This window comes from Dermacentor albipictus, chromosome 3, assembly GCF_038994185.2.
Source record: "Dermacentor albipictus isolate Rhodes 1998 colony chromosome 3, USDA_Dalb.pri_finalv2, whole genome shotgun sequence".
NCBI lineage: Eukaryota > Metazoa > Arthropoda > Arachnida > Ixodida > Ixodidae > Dermacentor > Dermacentor albipictus.
Window position 1 is genome coordinate 146,474,713 of NC_091823.1, and position 20,532 is coordinate 146,495,244.

Genomic DNA, 20,532 nt, shown 5'->3' on the forward strand with positions numbered 1-20,532 from the left:
GCACCAGTGTCCACTAATGCCGTTGCAGGTATACTATCAATTAACACACGCACTTTGTTCTTCACCATCATAATAGGCAGAGGAGTATTTCGCAGATACACAGACTGTCCGGCGACCTTACCTCCATCGGCCGCGCCGGCTAGTTTCCCGACGGTGGTGGAGACGTAGCACGTCGCCGAGGTGACGGTGAACGGCGTTGGCGACTGGTTGGGGGCGTCAGGCTGCGGTCAGAAGCTGGCGAGCCACTCCTACTATACTGACGGAAGGTATTCCGAGGTGGCGCGCCTGTGGTGTTTGCAGGGTCTATCGGCCAACGGTCGTCGTAACTATCACGTTCAAAATTATGCCAAGTTGGTGGTGGGCCATATGTTGTTGGCTGTCGGCGCCGGCGACAAAAACGAGCAATGTGTCCTGAGGCGCCACAGCTGTAACATACAGGAGATGCGCGACCGACGTTGTATGCCTCGGAGTCAACCCTGGGACGCTGCGAATAATAAACGCGGTCTTCCGAATTGCGATTCGTGGTGGTAGCTCGACGAGTTCGTTGATCGTGCGTCATGTCGTCGGGAAAGGTACGTCGGTGCTGTCGCAGCTGATCAACTCGACAGTCTGCAACGCCTGGCGTGGCAGACAATGCTGACACAGCAGATGCATGTTCTTGAGGTTGGTTGGAAGTGCAACCAAGCTGTTCGACATCCGCCCCTTTGGTGTGTCGTTCAAGTTCTTCACGGACAATTTGCCTTATAGTTGCCGCAAGGTCAAATTGAAAGCTGTAGTTGTTTTCGTCAACGCTTGCCACCGTGGTGACATTGGCTAGCCTGCCAAACTTTGGCGTGATACGGCGCAGCTTCAAGGCCTCAAATGTGCGGCAATGCTTGATGAGGTCGGCGACCGAGGCGAGACTCTCCTTGCCGATTAAATAATTGTACACATCCTCGGCTATGCCTTTGAGAAGGTGTCCAACCTTGTCCTCTTCGGACATTCGAGGATTGACAGTCTTGCAAAGCTTCAGGATCGCCTCTATGTACGTAGTACAGGTCTCACCTGGGACTTGAGCGCGCTGAAGCAATGTCTGCTCCGCCCGCTTCCGTTTCGTGGTGGAATCGCCAAAGCACTCTGTGAGGTGAGTAACGAAGCTGTCCCACGTTGTGAACGTATCTTCATGGTTCTCGAACCACACTAGCGCTGTGTCTGTGAGGAACAGAACCACATTGTCGAGCTGAGTCGTGGAGTTCCAGCCGTTGTACTTGCTCACACGCTTGTAGTGGGTGAGCCATTCCTCCACGTCCTCGCCGAATCTTCCAGAGAAAGGGCGGGGCTCCATCTGATGCATCCAGGAGCCGGTTGTTCGCACTGGAGCAGCCAGAGAAGGCTGTTCGTCGCTGCTGTGGGACATCGGGATCTCAAGTGGTGTTGGAGGCAGTCGAGCGAGGCGTCGGCTCCGGCGTGGCACTTGCTGCAGCAGCTCCGTCGTCTTGGTCGAAGTACCCAGCACCTCCACCACAAAACTGTTACGGTTAATGTTAAACCGGCTTTATTCAAGGGACGAGATGGATGGTAAAGTCAAGATGGCGTCCTGAGGCTGCACCAGCTCACTTCTTCTTCCTCTTCTCCTCGCCCAGCTCATGCCGTAGCAATATGTTGACTGTAACCTGACGCCAGTTATACGTTCATTATTCTCGATGGCCTTGCACGGAGGCTCAAGGTTGGCCGCGAACAGCAGGTGCGACAGTGGACATTCGTTCCTAACAAAAGCCCGCACTTGCTGTCAGTCAGGTCCTTGTTTAAAGTGGCGCGTGTTGAGTAGTTAGCATACGCCATCCTGACACCGTCTCTTATTACGGTTCCTACGTTCGAATGCTCTAATATGGCGAAGAGGATTGTAGGAAACGTGGTTGAAGGCCTTAGCGAGATCTAATTGCACCAGAGTCCCTCGGTGCCCAAATACACCCCAACATGTAGCACATTTCGAGCTAAGTGTAAGTTAGTGGCAATGCTTCAACCCTTTATACCACAGTTCTGATGCGTGCCAATTAGCCTCCTTATCAGACCCGGCAATCGTTTGGCCAACAGCTTCATAAATATTGTTACGTAGTAAGATGCAGTCGAAAATCTGTATGCAAGTATATTTACAAGGAAATACGCCGCACTTGGCCCAGACGCAACAACCCGCGCAAGCCTCTAATCGTCGTTGTCGTCTTCACCCTGCTCGCCTCTTTGTCATCGCAAATACTGTTCCGTAGCACTACCCCCGGCGGTAAAAGCGCCGTCCCGGAGAGACTAAACCCCGGACTCGGAAGCAGGCCTTGAGCCTACAGACGTGTACAACATCGCTAGATGCCAGAGTAATAATAATATATGGGGTTTTACGTGCCAAAACCACTTTCTGATTATGAGGCACGCCGTAATGGGGGACTCCGGAAATTTTGACCACCTGGGGTTTTTTAACGTGCACCTAAATCTAAGTACACGGGTGTTTTCGCATTTCGCCCCCATCGAAAGGCGGCCGCCGCGGCCGGGATTCGATGCCGCGAGATGCCAGAGTAATGGATTAAGTTGAACGCACAGGAGCAATTTCGTACGTCACAGACGTCACCTGGCGCAGCACGCCGTAGGGCCCTGTGTATCGCGAAAGGAGCTTCTCTGAAAGTCCGACATGACGAGAGGGCGACCACAGGAGCACGAGCGAACCAGGCGAAAACTGTACGTCACGGTGGCGGGCGTTGTACTGACGCGGCTGAGTGGTTTGCGAGGCCGTCGGTCGGGTATGGGCAAGCTGGCGTGCAACGCCTACTCGCTTGTTGAGATCGTACCAGAACGAAGTGCCATGTGAAGGGGCAATGTCGGTTCGCGACCGCACAGCAGATAAAATAAAGAAAATCCGGTGGCGTCATGCCGGGAAGAATATGCAAATGCGACGTAAGGAACGGCAATGTCTCAGTCGTGGTGGTCCTTGGAAACGTACTTGGACAGCATGTCGGTAAGAGTACGGTTTAATCGCTCTGTCAGGCCATTGGTTTGAGGATGGTATGAGGTAGTCAGCTTGTGTTGAATTGAGCAGGAACGCACAATTTCGGCGATAACTTTCGAGAGGAAGTTACGACCACAGTCAGTATCAGCTGTCGCGGGGCGCCATGAAGCAAGATAATGTCACGCAAAAGAAAGCCCGCGACGTCAGTGGCGCAACTGGTTGTGAGAGCCCGCATGATAGCGCATCGGGTGACGTAATCAGTTGCGACAGCTACCCATTTGTTCCCAAAGGACGACGCGGGAAAGGGATTGAGGAAGTCTAATCCAACACGAAAGAACACCCCAAATCCTACACCCCACAGGGACGGTGATCAGCTGGAGATGACCGACAGGTGGCACCTGAGGGGTTTACCGACGCTGGCAGGGATCACAGGCAGCAACATGGCGTCGGACGGAGTGAGCAAGATCTGGCCAATAGAAGCGGCGGCGGATGCGGTCGTACGTACGGGTTACCCCAAGATGTCGTACAGTGGATGCGTCATGCATCTTCAAGAGCACTGCCTGTCGTGAAAGTTTGCGCACGACAAGAACAAGATCAGATGCGTCAGGGAGGAAGTTCCTTCGGTAAAGGATGTCGCCTTGGACGACATATCGGCGAACGGATGCGTCGGTAGGTGTAGAGCGCAGACGCTCGATGAGTGCTCGCAGCGATAGGTCTCAGTACTACTCATCGGCGATGTTAGCGAAGGCAGCACATGCATGCCAACCAGCCTCGTTATCAGACCGGGCAATCGTTTGGCCAACAGCTTCATAAATATATTACAGTCGACGTTGGTAAGGCTTATCGGGTGATAAGACCCCACTAATGGACGTTTTTCAAGTGCCTCAGTTCTTAGGATGAGAACAATCTGCTAAGTTGCGAAGCACAGTGGTTTATGATTTGCTGATACGATTCGGCGATAACTGAGCAGAATCTAGGCTAATATTGTTTTGAATGTTTTTAAAAGATGCCTACTCCTAGGCCGTCAGAGCCAGGTGCCTTGCCAACAGGTAGTGCATCTATTGCGTCCTGAATTTCTATCACGGAAATCGGCTGTTCCAGACGCGTTCTTCGTCATCCAGCTTAGGCACTAACGACGAATTCTGCTTTAAAGCCCCCTATAACGGTGCATGGCTGACCGAGCAATTCATTTAAATAATCTGCAGTGACGCGCTCGATAACATTACCGCACGTCAAACAGTCATGCCCGCTTCCTATTTGTGGTATTTCCTTATTAGAAGCGTATCGTTTGTTAGTCCGATAGCTCTCGTTTTGTGGGCGTTTACCCGTGGCGCAGCTTCTCGGCCCGTGCACGAATAACCGCCACTGTGTACTTGTCTGCATCAACTTTTCCAACTGAATTGTTATGCTTGGTAATTTTTTGGTACAGGTACGTGGTTAGGGGCATGCTGTACCCTTAAGAAACTCCAAGTTGCTCTCGAGGAAAGGTTTAGTTTCATTTGTCTTCATACCGCAATGTGTTACTTCTTTAGTTGGCTTTCTTTTTTACTACTTCCTTAAAATTCTCCCACTGTACACGGACGCCTAAAGATTGCACGGCGAGTAGCTTCGGTAGCTTCCCATCTACATCCTTAACGAAACCCTCATCCTTCAGCAATTTCGTATGAAGTTTCCAAAGTTCCCACTTAATGTAGCTTTCTTTTTTACCAAACGAGGCGATAACTAGACACGTACAGCTGTCCAGCCATGCATGGCTACTGCTTTGAAGATGCGTGAATTGCGGACGCGTAATATTTGTTGCAACACTTCCGATATCTTCTGAGTTGTGGTGGTCATGAACAAATATATTCAAGACCTCCACACTTTTATCTCACACAGGCAAACATTTTACACGGTCTACCACATGGCAAACAAAATTGAAGTCTCCCTACAAAACTAGTACTTTTCCAGGATCCAGACACGTCTCCAAACGCTCAAAAGACAGTTTTCTATCTGCCTCTACATTTGGAACCACAGTCGGTCTGCATCGTTTGTTCCTAGACATTGTTCCTTTGCAGACACGGTCGGTTTCATCATATGGGCCCTATAAAGCGGGACATTATATGCCTGAAGGAATAGACAGAGCGCAAAGCGTGAGCCAATCACAGATGTCCCCTCCCTGCGGAGCAGGGGAATGGAAAGTTCGAGATCGCGTGTCCACTCGCCTCGGCGCCCGCCGTTTCCCTCCAGTTCAGGCCCGGTAATCCGATGGCGAGGCCCCACTTTATTCGTTTTGCCGAAGAGCAGGCTGCGTAGAAGGAATATCAGCGGGGCATGGATAGTGCGTTCGGTTGAAGAATAGGAGGCGTTTGATGAACGCCGCCGGGAAGTCGCGCGAGAAAGGGCTCGTCGTTGACGTGCCGACCTCCTCAGGAGGTAGCGAGAAGCCGAGGCGCTACGACAACGAAGAGCCGCGGATCCCGAGCTTCGCTTGCACGCTTGTTCACAGTAGTCAAGTGGCGGCCAATTTTTTCTTCAACTTTGATAGATTTGTCATAGGGTATACACCATTCTGACACGATGTCACAGAAGCTTTAGACATACTTTAATATAGTGCCCTACTTCTTTGTGCCCCTATACACCTCTCATAACTACACTTCCTTTCAGGAGTATCGGACATCGCCTTCGTGGTCTTGAGATCACTATGTCGACATCCCAAAGTATAAATTCTCCAGAACTGATGTTTGCATGTTCGCACACATCTTGCGAACAGCGAACTTCATAATCGCAAACACAAGATTGATGTTGTGACCTACGCGCTACCTAAGCGTAAATATTGCATCAGATTACAGAAGGCGTATAGGTTAAAAATGAACAGAAATCCGCACATTTGATTTAATTCCATGTTATATATTTACCATTTCGCTAAACCTTCGTTGGACATTGAATAAAATAAGTGCGTTAGGCCTGCGTAGTTTTGATGGATGGCAAACACGGTCGTTTTCAGCCTTTTGTGCCGCTGTTTTGTTGGCTGGACTGGTGGAGAATAGACGCAAGTTGATATGATCAGAGGATACCAATGCTGAGCGCTAGAATAGTTGGAATTGCATAATTAACGTTTTCCCAGCGCATTAGACATGAACAACATAATGCATACATACAGCGCTGTGTGTGCATCTTGTCCGTAAATACTGCTCTGGAGATAATGAACATTACAGGACTCAAAGAAGCCCCACTTTATGGATACGTCAACAAAAAAATGGCTGTGGCTTAGGTAAGGTTAAGCCCAGGATGCGAAGCATACTAGCCTTTATTTTAGTTGTTGAACCACTGTTTAGCCTGGTGAACTGCTGTTGCTTGGCTATATTTGGTTCGGCTAGACGAAGAAACAACTCATGCATTACTTCTTCGCCTTCAAGAGTGGAACGCGACAGCGTTCCCGTCGACCCGCCAAGGGGTGTAAGACAATGGGCTACAGGGCAGCGACTACGCGCCCCGCATTGGACGCGGTGAGCGTCGAGCAAAGCAGCGTTCGGCGCGGCAACGAAATGTGCGCCTGAGCAAGAGACGCACGCCTTAGAAACAGCGCGTTTCTAAGGCAACACCGCATTCACTAGAGGCGCTTTTGTACCGCTTTGAAGCGTTGTACTCGTGGCTCAGTGGTAGCGTCTCCGTCCCACACTCCGGAGACCCTGGTTCGATTCCCACCCAGCCCGTCTTGCAAGAGTTGAGCCGAAGCCACTTCTCCTCTGTCGTGACGTCACGGTGTCACGTGATTTCATGGTCACCGCCGCGCCTGAGGAGCTGGGTTGAGCCCTCGTAATATGCTTCGCATAAAACAGGTACATATAACCTGTAGGTGTTTGTTTTCTGCAATTGGCGTCGCACGTTGTCTGCCTCTTAAATTTGATATGGTAAATTTGGTTGGGGTAAATCATTACTTCATTTAGTGCATTCTTGACACGGATATTGCACGAGACTGAGGTCTATCCTGAGGAACGACGCCGCGTGAAAAAACAATTCACCGACGATTACGGTGCTGCCTAACTTGAAATTTGAGCACAGCTCTATAGTGTTATTTCGCGATATATTGAGGCAGAACTTGAGAGAGACATCTGGTAAAGTCGTCGATCGTATAAAATGGTCTGCGGGTCAAGCGCGTCCATTTTTATACATCACTCGTCGAAGGTTCCATTGTAATCGCTCGTGCCGCGTGGCTTCCATAAAGTACTACACAATTGGCGTCGTGCAAACAAGCAGCTTACAAAACAATCGCAAACCATGATATTCGAAAAAAGCGCCAACGAGTTCAAACCGAGCAAACCAAGCAAGCTCGAGCGACAGCTGACGCGAGCAGACGATAGTAGGATACTGCACTGGTCCAGCTGAGACCAGTTACGAGGACGCATCAAGCGGTTGAGTGTGGGTGCACATGACAGTTGCTGGCATCTTTCATATCACACTACGGGTTCCCTTTTTCATCTTTCGCTGCAGTGCTCATTGCAGGAACGTGGGCCTAAGAGCTGGGCTGTAAAGCAAGAGCACATATATTGCCTCCAAAATTAGTCGACATTCGATAAAAAAAAATTACCGAAGATTACGTTACTTCCTAATGCGAAATTTGAGCGCAGCAAATAAGCTGTTTCACCTTTTCGATAGATTGAGGCAAAGAAATCGAGCAACACATGTATGCGCTATCACAGAATTTTTTTTTTTATTTTTCACACGTATTCCTTTAACAAAGACTCCACTAACAGTTCTTGACAGTCATGAAGGAAGCTTTGTGGTTGGAGAAATAGACTGATATATGTTCGACTTGGTACACCAATGCTTGATTCTCAAAGACGAGATCTATACAAGTGCCTCGCGAGGTTGTCACAGCCGTGGGACGCGTTACGAGCGAGAGGAACGGGATGTTCTCCCGCATAAGTGTTAGGAAATTGCTGTTTGTCTTTATGTCAACATTAAAGTCCCCCACTACTAACATCGGTGTGGATCGATGGACGGTTAATGCGAGTTGCAGGAAGTGCACGACGTCTTTCGTGAGTGCGGTAGGGGCGAAGTAGGCAGCTACTACCAGCAAGCCGTTGGGCAACTTTGCGGCGCACAGTTCGCCAACTTCAAAGTTCGAGCCGGCGCTTTGACAACCGGAGACTCGCAGGAAGGGGTGGGAGGGGGGCGGCGTGTACACCCAGCGGCAAACGATGGGGGCAGAAGCGCGTGCAGCAAGCGGACAACACGATAAAGGGAGGAGGGAAGAGATAGCAGCGACTGACTGATGCCGCTGACGCCGATAGTGAGTCAACCCCAGCTGCGGAGTTGGTTTCAGGGACAACGCCGCCGATGCCGACACAAACAATATGATACCCTCGCTTCCGCAGCGCTAAGAACCAGGGGGGGGGGGACCCTTTCCTCCTCTTTCTGCATGGCGGCGACGGTGTTCTATGCAGTCACGTTATCTTGACTCTCTAGCGGCGTCAGCGGCATCCAGCGGTATCAGTCGGTCGCTGCTAGGGCTGGGGGGATGAAAGGGGGGCGGAGCTGGTTACGAGGCCGACGACAACGCCGACGCGAAACCCAGGAACGGACGCCAAAGAGCTGCGCTCTAAAACGCAGCGGTGCGTAAAGCAAACATTAAAGTCTGCTGCACCGTTCGTTCTAGTGCGCCAAAGTTCTGTGCAAGGCTCCACGATATGCACTGAGGCAATGGAACTAGATAAAGCGGTGGCTTATTGCATAACCGGGAAACAGAAAAAAAATCGCAGTTTCACCCGAAAGGCAAAGAATCGATTGCGATTGCAAATTAGTAGTTTTATCGGCCGTGTAAACTTGCAGACATAGGCAAGCGTACTAAATTAACAAGTATGATGTCCCGCGCTCGAGCAAACATCTCACCCGATCACCGCGGAAACTAGCTGTCGAAACGCTGGCGTGAGGAAACGCGGCAGCAGCAGCGAGCGAAGTGACATTCGTGCTCTATTTCTTTAACGCAAAATGAGCGCCGAGAACACACAGTATGCCCAAAGCCATGAGCCACCGACGCAGATCGCTCTTAAGATACGGCCGCGCGGCCACGTGCACTGCCACATGCGTTGTTGCAGTCGGAAGCGAATGCCGCTTGCCCTCCCTTCCTTCCCCCCGCTCCCTCGCAATGTTGGGTCCCTCGCGCGCGCCGGAAGCCTGCACGCTTCTTCCTGGCTTTACTCTCTTGGTTGAGGAGCAATCGTCTGCTATCCTTGCATGATGTAACTCGCAAATAAGCGTACTACGCACGGCGACCGTCATCGCTCTGGGACTTCATACGGGACCTCACGGTGACGCCGACTGCGATGGCAGAACGGCGCTTGGAGCTGTTCAATATGTTCGGTGACAATGCAACATAAGTGCTGCAACAACGTGCTGCACCGCTTACTGTGCTTCGGCAACCCGACTTCACAGGACGCACACGATGACTTCCGCGGCGATGGGCGCGATGCCGAACGCTTTCTGCGACTGCGCGTTGTGCAGCACTTCGGCAAGGTTCTCTGTCACTGCGAAAGCGTCTGATTCGGGGATTAATTTTTAAATGTTCTGAAACTAGACCACTGGTCCGCCTCTAAGCGCAATGGGGAACAGACCAGAATACGTGTGGTGTGCGCATATTACGCCAATGATTCCATTGCGTCTAAGGCCTTTTGTAAACGATGCCACAGTACTATGAGCTTCGAGTCACTCCAAATGCAAAGTTTTATTGATCAGTGTGACCTGCCTAAATCAAAGCAATATGAACTACAGATAACTTATGCATTTGGCACATTTTCTAGGTGGGCAGGAGTCAGACAAAGTGAGTTCATTTGATTGCAGAATGTGAGCTGATATCGACGACGTGTGCCAAGTTAAAAAAGGCCCGAGTAGATCTGGATGCTCGGCTCACGACTAAGGTCCGTGAAATGCGGCTGTTTTTCCTCTATATTTGGCGATTTGCTTTTTCCTTAGTCGGCGAGCACAAACCTATGCTTTGTGCGCGAATAAAATAACAAGAACATCACGTCGGGATTATCAAGGCATCCCGGCATCCCAAAAAGCAAGGCGAGACAAAAGCGTTTCGCTAAAAAAAGCACGCTGCGATTTTATTTTTTCAGTGGTTTGCACAGCAGATAGCAGATGTCTACGGACCACGCCAGACCATGCCAAACTAGGGTGACTGGATTGTTTCCTCCTCGCCGCTGCGCCATGAAGTTGGGGACACACATCGAAGAGGCCCTTGCCGCTTTTACTTGGTCGGCTCGACCATCCCCGCCATTACCGCACTCTCTACGCACCGCGACTAGGTCAGAGCTTGTATATGTGACTTTGTATCAAGCTTTTTTATCGTGTTATTGTCAGAGTAATGTTATATAGCAACAACTGGCATACTGATGAATGCCAGCATTTCCCAACACTGCATCTCCCTCCTGAATATCCTGCGAGGGTCTCTTAGGGGTTTAATAAGTTCTGATAAGTGTTATCAGCCCGGCAGCATGTGGGTGGTTTGAGCAATATCATTTCCATTGATACTGCTTTCAAGAGAAACGCGTCGCCACGGTTGTCGAAGAATTCGTCGCGTAATCAAGAGAAATATAAAATAAATATTATGACAAAAAGAGGCATTTGCAGCCTAGCTGGCTGGTGCACCAGAATTTTCGCGGAGGGGCCGCTTCACGTGTACGCTCACGTGGTCACTAAACTTTTGCGGTAGACTGCACATAAACCGAGCCGAAAAACTGAGGCACGTAAAAACTGTCATATAAGTCCCGTAATGAGAATGCTTTGTTTCATCTCATAGAGTCTGAACTCTGTTACCGGCTGCTGGCCCTAATTGCGCCTCACAGAGCAGCAGTAACGGTAACAGACAAATCGCTACGGCATTCATTACGGGGGCGACACCTGTAGCAGACGCGAAAAATTTTTTTCGGACGCTTTGTGCAGGCGCCATAGGCAGCGTTCTCAGCTAAAAAAAAAAGCCCAATATATTCGCTTGCTGGATGTCGATAGGTTCTCGCAGGGCAAGTTGATGTGCCGTACTTTACCAAGACGTCCAGCTCATTCTACGCATCGCTTACATAGTCATTTGTACCAAATATAAATAAATGGGTGTCGCTAAGAATGTAAACATATCTTCGGCTGCCCTTCGGCTAAAACCGTCCCTCTATTTTTCTTGACAAAGAAAGAAGACCGCTGTCGCTACGCATGTTACGCTTCAAACCAAGAAAGATAACATATATTTTAGCATACTTGCAACAAAGCAAGCGCCCACAGAATAAGTCCAGCGAATATTCTGCCCGCTTCTCAGAAATACTAGAACTTCGGCTCACCTCTTGAGGATGATGAGAGCGCGAATTTCTTGACACGTCGTGCCGAGAATCCGCGCCAGATCCTGCGTAGCTATCCAATGCGGCCGGACTACGAAGCACCACTCTACAATCGCAGCGCTATTCAAGACTAAAATAACCGCAAACACCCATCGGCCTAATGGAATGCCGCTAGTCTTGGATTGAATTGGCTTTCTAAGTTCCAGTGGCCACTAACGAAAATATTTTCGTGACATTCATGTTCGGGTGTTTCTTGTTGTCAAAATCACAAGCATAATTCGTATTGCTGCTGTAAAGCTGTTAGCGTGTTACGTAGCAGTATTATTACTTTTCTATATTACAATAACCACATGCTTGAGGACCTTGATGATCCTGCTAAAACACTATGAATTGGTGGTATCAGCAGAGGTTCTGTTGTCGACACGTGTTGAAAAACACTTTTTTTACGCTTTCATCAAGATCACGAAACGTGACGTGAGCTGTGGGCTTCTTCTAGTAAAACATTTTTCTGTTCCTTGGCAGCTATACAGCGGTGTTTGCGCTTAAAAAACAAGAACAGCGGTAGCGTGCAGGATACCGTTTAACGCACCTGCCATTCCCCGTATATGTAGTGGTGGTCCGAGATAGCCGCCACGTCAGCTTGTTGATTTGCTGAAGGAATATTACGTCAGGAGTGTCACAGAAATGGACGCATCGTAAATGTTAATATGACGTGGTGTTACGTTGCATTAGGCCGCCATTGCACAGATTTTCTGATGGATTAGGTACATATATGCTGATGAGCTACTTTATGCAATGGCGGCCGAAAGGCATCTGTATCGACGCATTTTCCATGTCCTTTGGGACCATGAAAATCTTTTGCTCGTAATGCGTGTCCATAGTGTTTGCATCCCTCTCATGTGGTGTGGGCATTCTTGTTTTGAGCGATCACTTTAAAACTAAGATTTCTTTGCCTCTTCTCTCGTCTTTTAAACTGCTGCTGCTGCTGTCCATGTCTTGCGCTAGTGTCCAAGGTCATACCACCATTAGTAAGAACATGGCGCAGTGTGGCCAAGCATTGAAGCTAAACGGCGCAGGCTCGCAAAGGCTTGGAAGCGGCGCTGTATATGGTCCCGCAGGGCGCATATACAGGAACACTATCTGCTCGAGCGCCGGAGCATGCCATGCTTTTCATTTCATTTCATTTATTTGTTGTTTGAGACATACAGCTGTCTCAGGTGTTGCAGCAAAAGGCAGTATTCTTGCCTGACAAAGGCTGCAGCACCCAAAGCATGTTGACACTCTGAAGCAAACAACAGCACAACAAGTTATAATTTTCGAAATATGATAACATATCAAAAGCGACTAACAATTCGAATCTCAATCAGTACATGTTAACAAGGAAAACAAAACAATGATATTGTGGTACATAAGGAAGTTATACAATAAAGTAGTGAAGAAAATACGTTTTAACAGATTTCTTGAACCTCAAGCTTGATTTCAAGGTTTGTAATTGTTCCAGGATAGTGGGATTATTGTTTAGTAAGGTTGATATTTGAAAATGTAATGCCTGTTTCCCGTAGTTCGTGCGAGTAAGCGGTATAGAGATTGGGTCATGTCTGAGATTATACGGAGTTTCTTTGGTGGCGAAGGTCTGATTAAATTGTATGTGATCAGCTTGACGGAGACGGAACGCCTCGAGCGATAGCTTGTGCAAAAATAGGCGATCTATATGGAGTATGCCAAGCTTATCAAAAAACGATTTAGTGTGTGCAAGAACAGGTAGGTTACAAACTGCCCTTACGGCTCTTTTTTGCAGCCTATATAGTGACATAAGGTTAGTTTTGGTAGTAGTTCCCCAGACCAGAAGGGAATAGTGTAGACGAGAGTGTATTAGTGTGTAATATAGCTGTTTCTTTAAATTCATTGGAATAAGATGCTTTCACCTGTTAATCATTCCCGTCGCTCTACGAATGTCGGCTCTGAGGGTCTCCACATGAATGGACCAATACAGGTTTTCGTTAAACCATACGCCTAAAAATTTTACGAACTTCGTATTTTCTATAATGCGCCCCCCAAAATTTAACTCGTAGTGACCCGTCAGCTGCTTGGAGGGAACAAACATTGGGAAAGAAAAACGCGTTTTTTAATTCAAACGAGACGCAGTTAGATTCATTCAACGAAAATAAAATTCCCAGACAATTTTATACATTCTTGACGAGTGAAGAAAATACAAGTTTAATTGTATCATTAATAATAAATGAATTTCTTTTGAGCGCCCATCGCTACAGGGGGCGTTGACGCCACTATCACTCGCAATGCAATGCACGTCTTGAAATTGGCAGAAAGGCGCACTCGTATCACCTGTTGAAATACGCCCCCCTCACAGTTTGTGCTTTCTTGCTTGTCAAAGTTTGTCTGAATTTGGTGACGTGGGTAGCTTCATTGCTTCTTAATCTGTTCAGTCAAATGTAGTGAGTTACGGCCGCCAGATAATTGTGTAGTTGTTTTCGTGCAACCGCGCTGGCCGACGGGCTTGGCATCCAACAATAGGATCAGCACTCTACACCTAAAGCTTTCGTCGGCCTCCAAAGGAAGTATGTTCTGTGCAGGAATGCGATTTCGACAACCGTACGGCTGGCCTTTTCCTACATCGCTTTCCACGCTGAAAGCTCGAAACGCCCATCAAGTCGAATGGTAGGCCATTTGAATATATAGCTCCAAAGGAAGAACAACAAAGCAAATTTAGCCCCTTCGAAAACAAAATGACGTGACTTCGGCTTTTAACGGACATGGCATCACATTATTTTTTCTTCTGCCGGAAGTGTTCCCACCACATACAGATGGCGCTAAGCCCCATGCACCGCCGATGGAGCACCATGTTTTGAACGTATATGCTCCTATGGAAGCTTCGCTACCAGGTACATTTACCTTGCTCTCCGTCCCAACTCTTTATTTTTTCTTTTTTTGGCGCAACAATGTATTCATTTGTCCTGGAAAGGTAGTAGTCCAAGATTCAATCCCGAGGCCAGGATGAATATTCTTGGAATTGTGCAGCTTTATTTGTAAAAAAATGGGTTTCCTAGTAGCTCTAGGTTACTTTCAGGTGGATAACGCAATACGGCCCTTCCATGAAACTTCCCCCGCCTCCCTTGCTGATTTCCACAGAAGAGTGCATTTGCTCATACTGTCTACTCATCAAACTGTTCAGTAGTGGTAGTTCACCAGACAGTGCATTGAATGGGCTGGGTGGAAAGTATGGGACCATTGTGAACACATTTGTTTTGGGTGCTTTGTAATATTTCCGGCTGCAAGGTCCTTTTGCTAACACACAAACTTCTCAGATGCTTCAGGGCCTGCATGTCGAAAGCTGCATTGATTGTTTGAGCTAAACATTAAAATTGGAGGTGCACCATAACATGGCAATATGGAAACGCAATCAGCATGACTTTTATTATTTAACCTTTTCACTTCAGCTTGGTGTAGTTGTAAGTTCTTCTCTTTGCTGATGATAACTCTTTACCAAAATGTATTCTGTAAACTTAATCCTTCCAGTGAATGCAACAGTGTTCATGCTCAAACCTTTGCACATGAATCATCAGTTTTGACATTATTTTGTTGCAAACGTTCCTTTTGCAAACGTTATGTCATTATCTGGTGAACATACAACTTTCCACAAAATAAGTGCTTCTGCCATCATTCTAGCAGTCATTCGGCAGTCACGCAACGCAAGAGAGCGTACAGAACCAATGTTTCCATTTCGCATGAGGTGGAGGGAAATCCATACCTTGCATCGTCCTAGGGTCTTCAAAGCCTTCCCCCCAAAATACTGGACTCCCTTCAACACAGTCCTTTCCTTCACGGCGCCATTTCATTGCACGTATTGCAACTTTTGATGAATTGTTTCTCCATACATGGCCAATTTTGCAAGTAACTTGATATTCATGCTTTGGTTCCATCTGATCTTCAAGGTCAATTTCAACAACAAAAAAAAGTGAGTTGGGCAAAGAAGCGCACAAACAAAACTCTTGATTGTCACAGCGGTTGAGCTCGTACTAGAGGTCCACAGGATGTTTTTGAGTGGAGAGAAAAGGAGCATGATGCCACTATATATGAGCATGGTGCCACTATTAAATCATGTGTTACTGGACTATCACGTTTTCGTGACTCTGTCGCTGGCTCACTGCAAAAAATTTTGTGATGGCAATGCAAACCACACCACAAAAAAAGTTAAACACATAAATTTCGTAAAGTCCTTATATTTCGATTTTGTTATCAGCCAATTCCGATGTGCACATTACGACTGCATTGCAGCGTGTCAAGACTCGCATTATATGAGAAGCAGACTTAAGCAATGCCCAAGCGGCATTAGCAAAATCGCCTTTGTTATGAACAGCTCGCTGGCAAGCTTGTTTTTATAAAGACTGTCAGAGTGATGGTTTGTTGGCCGTTAACGCAAGCCGAAATGAGGATTGAGTGCACGAAGTGTGTACATAGTCCCTAAATGTTTGCCAATGTGAAGAAGTGTGACCAGGCACAGAAATAGCTCAAGGAAATCCCTGCTAAAAGAATGAAACGTGTTAGCTCTCTAGCATTTAGTTTGCTTGTATACATTGCTACAGGTGGAAGGACGTGGTCCTAGAATATGTATGGTTGAAGGCACCATACGAGGAGGATAAAACGTTTCCAGGAATTAGACCATGACATGTGACAGTGTGCATATTATAGTGTACTTGCAAGCCTGTACATTGTCTTTGTATAACAGTGTTGTATTTTCATATTTCTTAAATGGTAAATTTGTTCCATGTTGTGTTATAGCAATGTGGATTGAGTGAACTTTCACCTAATGATGATTTTGCTTTGAAACTCAGTCTGAATGAGATGTCGCTGTGTGCAGGGTTATGGAAACCCACTAATAATTTTTTAAATAATAATAATCTTAAAACACGTTTGCAAAAAGATTCTGCATGTTTTTAGTCCTCAGGGATATTTGCCCACAGACTTTCTTATCCGTTATTGTAGTTCATTGCAAACTCATGCAAGTGCCCTATTTACTTGTATATGGGTTGACTCCTATACATTGATTTCGTTGTAAAGAAATAATAAATTGACTAAATTGAACTCATATTATTTTTAGGAGAACTATGAACTGCGAGCATGACACCCCTTTCTTTACCTTAAGTTCGGTTTCTAAATCTTCGTAGTCAATGCCTTAAACTACATCCTTGTTGGGACTGCCAAAGAAGCAATCCTCATTGCGTAGTTCGCAGGCATCGTCGACACCCCAAATAACGTACTCATTCTCATCGAGTTCATTGAATAGCAGCATTTCTTGAAGCCAGTCTGGATAATCTCCAGACAGACTTGATGGCCTACGCGTTGAAGAATCACCATTAGCTCATGAATATTGCTAGATTTTTCACGAATATAGGCCGAGATTTTTTGCCATGAGTATGAGGCGATGAGCATAACACTAAAATATGAAAACACTAAACATTAGAAACAAATAACATTAGTTATATTCCTGAATCTATGGAAGCAATATATATAGTTTCATTGCACTCTGCGGATTTGTCAATTACCGGATTCGTGTGCAAATCTTATACCCCATTTTTTTACACCTGAGCGGCAGACAGCTAGTCCCAATAACGTTACAAGCCAAAATTTCACACTGATGTTACCAGTGGGCGCGGGTCGTAATGTGCGTATGCCTCGCGTCCGTGTGCCATTGCAAGGTAACTATCTCATTCGTTTCACTCCCTCTTGCACCGTAAATAAAGAAATCAAAACTCCAAAAAGCAGTAGGATATACAGACTGTCGAAGTGTCCTGAAAGCCTTGATGTCAATCCGTAAGCATAAATATCCCGTACTTATTCAGCTCTATTCCGAGCTGTGTAAAGCTTATCTAGCTAGCCATCATATCATTATATTCTGGGTACCGGGCCGTAGGGGAATCGAGGCTATGTCCTGGCAGACCAGATGGCCACATCAATCGCATCACATGCTGTTAATCCTACTGCTGCTGCCCCTGTCACAGATCTGAAGCCTTTCTTACGAAAGAAAGTGTGAAACCACCGGCAACGCATGTGGGACACAGAAACAAATAATAAACTGCAGGCGATAAAGCCACGATTCAGTTTCTAGACCTGTGCAACGAAATTACGGCGAGCAGATGTCCTATTCTGTGTGTCTGCATTTCACGCCAAATGTGCATTGACTTTTCTAAAGTCGTGCATCGGACCATACAACAAGACAAGCCAAATCAACGTTCTGTCAGAAATTTGACAAACCACGCAGCGAGGTCCGATGAGCTGAAGCATTGTGGTGGTTCATTTGTGCTGTCATGTAACAGAAAAGAATGTCAACATTTTATTTGCACTTGCGTCAAAGCATTCATGTCGAGACACTAAAACCAGCAAGGGTAATGACGTTCTCATTTATTTTTATACTTTGACTTTTATACGCGAAGACACATTGATTCTATTCATTTTTTTTCTCGCTACCCGCGGGCTGCTGGAACCAGCCAGAGCGCATGCGTTTTTCTCGCGCTGCCCACGCCCACCGCGCGGCGCACTTCGGTGTGCGTTCATTTTTCTCTGGCCGAGATGATCTTGGTCTGGCAGAGGTTTGGATGCTTTCTGGCTAGCAGACAAGAAAAAGAAACAACGCGTTGTCGCTAGCTGCCATCACTCGGGGACTCGACGAATTGCAACGCGTTCGCTTACGCGCAACCTCTGCGGAAAATTTTGTCCCGCCGGTGTAGGATACCGAGCAGCATGCGTATGGTTCACTGTGCACCAAGCATCTCACGCTTTCTTCGATATTCCTTCAGTAGCCACATTAGGTGCCGAAAGTAGGCATTCCATTGTGGCCGACATGCTTTCCCTACCGCTTTTTTTCATTTCCGTGCACCGGCCCCACAAAAGAATAACATACATTCTTGAGGCGCAGCAAATTCTCGCATGGTGAAAGTTCGATTTTGGTACTTGTTCTTCTTCTGCGGAAAGTAGTGGGCCGCGGGACGCTTCAGTTGCCAGATACCTTGATTATATTACTGCTACTAGTTAGTTATATAGACACTATAGACACATATTAGTTATGTAGACACTCCAGGCGCGTTCTTGCCGTCGCTGTCACCCTCACGTTCCGTATAAAATCCAAGGGTGGTAACATGGTGACCGCGCGCTGCGTGCCGTATGTGCGAGTGAAAGTATAGGGGGGGGGGGGGGGGGCGTGGCACGGGTGAGCCCACGATGGTGGCTCAGTTATGTGTGCGCAAGGGAGAAAAGCGAGGAGATAGTGCCCGGCTTCCTGTCTTGCACGATACACTAGGGGGAGTAGAGAGAAAGGGTTCTGTGGTCTGTGAATTTGTGGATGCGCAACATTTTTATTTGCCTTGTTTGACGCAATACATAAAGTAACTTTTTCTTAAATTAGCGCATTTATTAAAGACTTACACATATATTTAGATATCTTCTTGCGAAGTTTTGTATATACGCGCAGTGAACTTTGTTTCCAGTGACACTTTCTTGCCCTTTACGAAGCTGTATCTTCGCATTTGTATATTCCAGTCTATCTTCGGATTTCTAATGTACGAGGGCGAGTCAAATGAGAGTGAACCAAAATACCCCACGCAAGAATGGTTCAGTTCATTATGTGCGAAGTATGCGCGAAGCACTGAGGCATCTCTCATTCACAAAAGTGACACGCAGGTGTGACGATAAAGGGTCTGTAATGCTCTCATACCGTGGGTTGAACATGGCTGCGGGACGTATTAGACTCTCAAAAAATTGAACAGCATTGTGTCGTGAAGATTTCGACAGCTGAAGATCTTTCCAATAAAGAAATTAGTCGCTGTATGGCTGCCGTGTACGTTGAACATTGCATTTAATTGGCCACTGTGAACCATTGTAACAAACGGTTCAAAGAAGGACGTGAAAGTTGCAAAGACGATCCGAGACCGGGCCATAGCCACCGTGCTTTCACGCCCAGCACGACTGCAAAGGCTGACTAGACAAGAACGGAGGATAAGTTCGGGTCACGCCATAATTCATGAACATCTCCGTTATCGGCTCTTGTGTGCGCGATGGACGGCCAGCACTTTGAACCACCGCCACAAGAACGACAGGTTTGGCCCTGCCTTGACTCATCTAATCCAGCATAACAATGAAGGTGACGACTTTTTTGTCTGCAATTGTGACCGGGGACAAAACATGGTGCCGCTACTACTAGCCTGAAGCAGGACGACAAAACTTACAGTGGAAACATTTGAATTCACCACCGAAAGGAAAGCAAAGGCAGTCATTTCTGCCGGAAATGTGTTGTTGACTTTTTTTTTATCGTCAGGGGCCATTATTGATCAAATTTCCTAAACCTGGAGAGTCTATTAATCGCTCACGATATTGCGAAACGTCGGATCGGCTGCATGTCGCAATAAAAAACAAATGACATCGAGAATTGAGGAATGGGGTCATCTTGATCCACGACAATGCCCGTCCCCCCTTTGGTGATTTGTTTAATTCAAAACTGGCAAGGTTCAAATGAAAAACGCTGCAACGCCCTCCATACAGCCCAGACCTGTCACCTTGCAACTTACACATTTTGGTGCATTTGAAAAAAAAGAGCAGGTCAAGGGAATTAGATTCGTGTCAGACGATGACGTGAAAAAGTGAGTTGTAAATTTTTTGAAACAGCAACCCAAGGAGTTTTTATCATACGGGAATCACGCGACAGGTTAGTCAGTGGGACAAGTGCCTAAATGCTCATGGAGACTACCTTTGAATAAAGTACCCCATCTGTATTATATTCGTAGTGGCTCACTTTCATTTGTCTCGCCCTCGTAAATTTTGCAGAACTCCTGCTTTTTATATGTGCTTCCTGTCGCCACTATAATTTCGGTGCAATTGCTCACAATACACGACCGGTGCCAGTTGCTCCTGCGCAATACATTGTAACAAAGGATAGCGTCATTGAGATTTTTCATGGTTGTTGCTTATGTACGAAAAATGTAAACAAGGTTCTTCAATGACAGAGAGAGAAATGCAAATGAGAGAAAGACAGGGAGGTTAGCAAAGCTGCACTAAAATATTTGCCCTCAACTTGCTCAATACATGGCCTTGCATTTTTCATATAAGTGGCATGCACTGCTTTGTTGGTTTCCAACTGATATAGTTCCAAATTTCGTGTGATACGTCCTTTACCTATTAAAAAGGCAGAAAACATGGAAGCATTGATATCAGCTATTTCGGGCACAATTTTTTGAGACATGCTTG

At 47.0% G+C, this 20,532-nt stretch overlaps 2 protein-coding genes across 5 annotated transcripts in view; both read right to left on the bottom strand.

Moving 5' to 3' along the window:
- Nucleotides 1-20,532, bottom strand: part of LOC139057610 (uncharacterized) — a 174,552-nt gene that overhangs the window by 87,837 nt on the left and 66,183 nt on the right. For 2 of the 4 annotated variants that reach the window (XM_070536142.1, XM_070536141.1), the window contains exon 1: nucleotides 11,284-11,585. The exons of 1 other annotated variant lie outside the window; for it this stretch is intronic. The gene's annotated coding sequence lies outside the window, so the exon portion shown is untranslated. Of the gene's footprint in view, nucleotides 1-11,283; nucleotides 11,586-20,532 lie in introns of those variants that run through there. One more of the 4 variants, XM_070536139.1, reaches the window with a different exon arrangement.
- Nucleotides 9,383-20,532, bottom strand: part of LOC139057763 (high-affinity choline transporter 1-like) — a 34,941-nt gene continuing 23,791 nt past the window's right edge. The window contains exon 4 of the mRNA XM_070536516.1: nucleotides 9,383-9,480. Coding sequence (XP_070392617.1) covers nucleotides 9,383-9,480 — 98 coding nt within the window. The remainder of the gene's footprint in view (nucleotides 9,481-20,532) is intronic.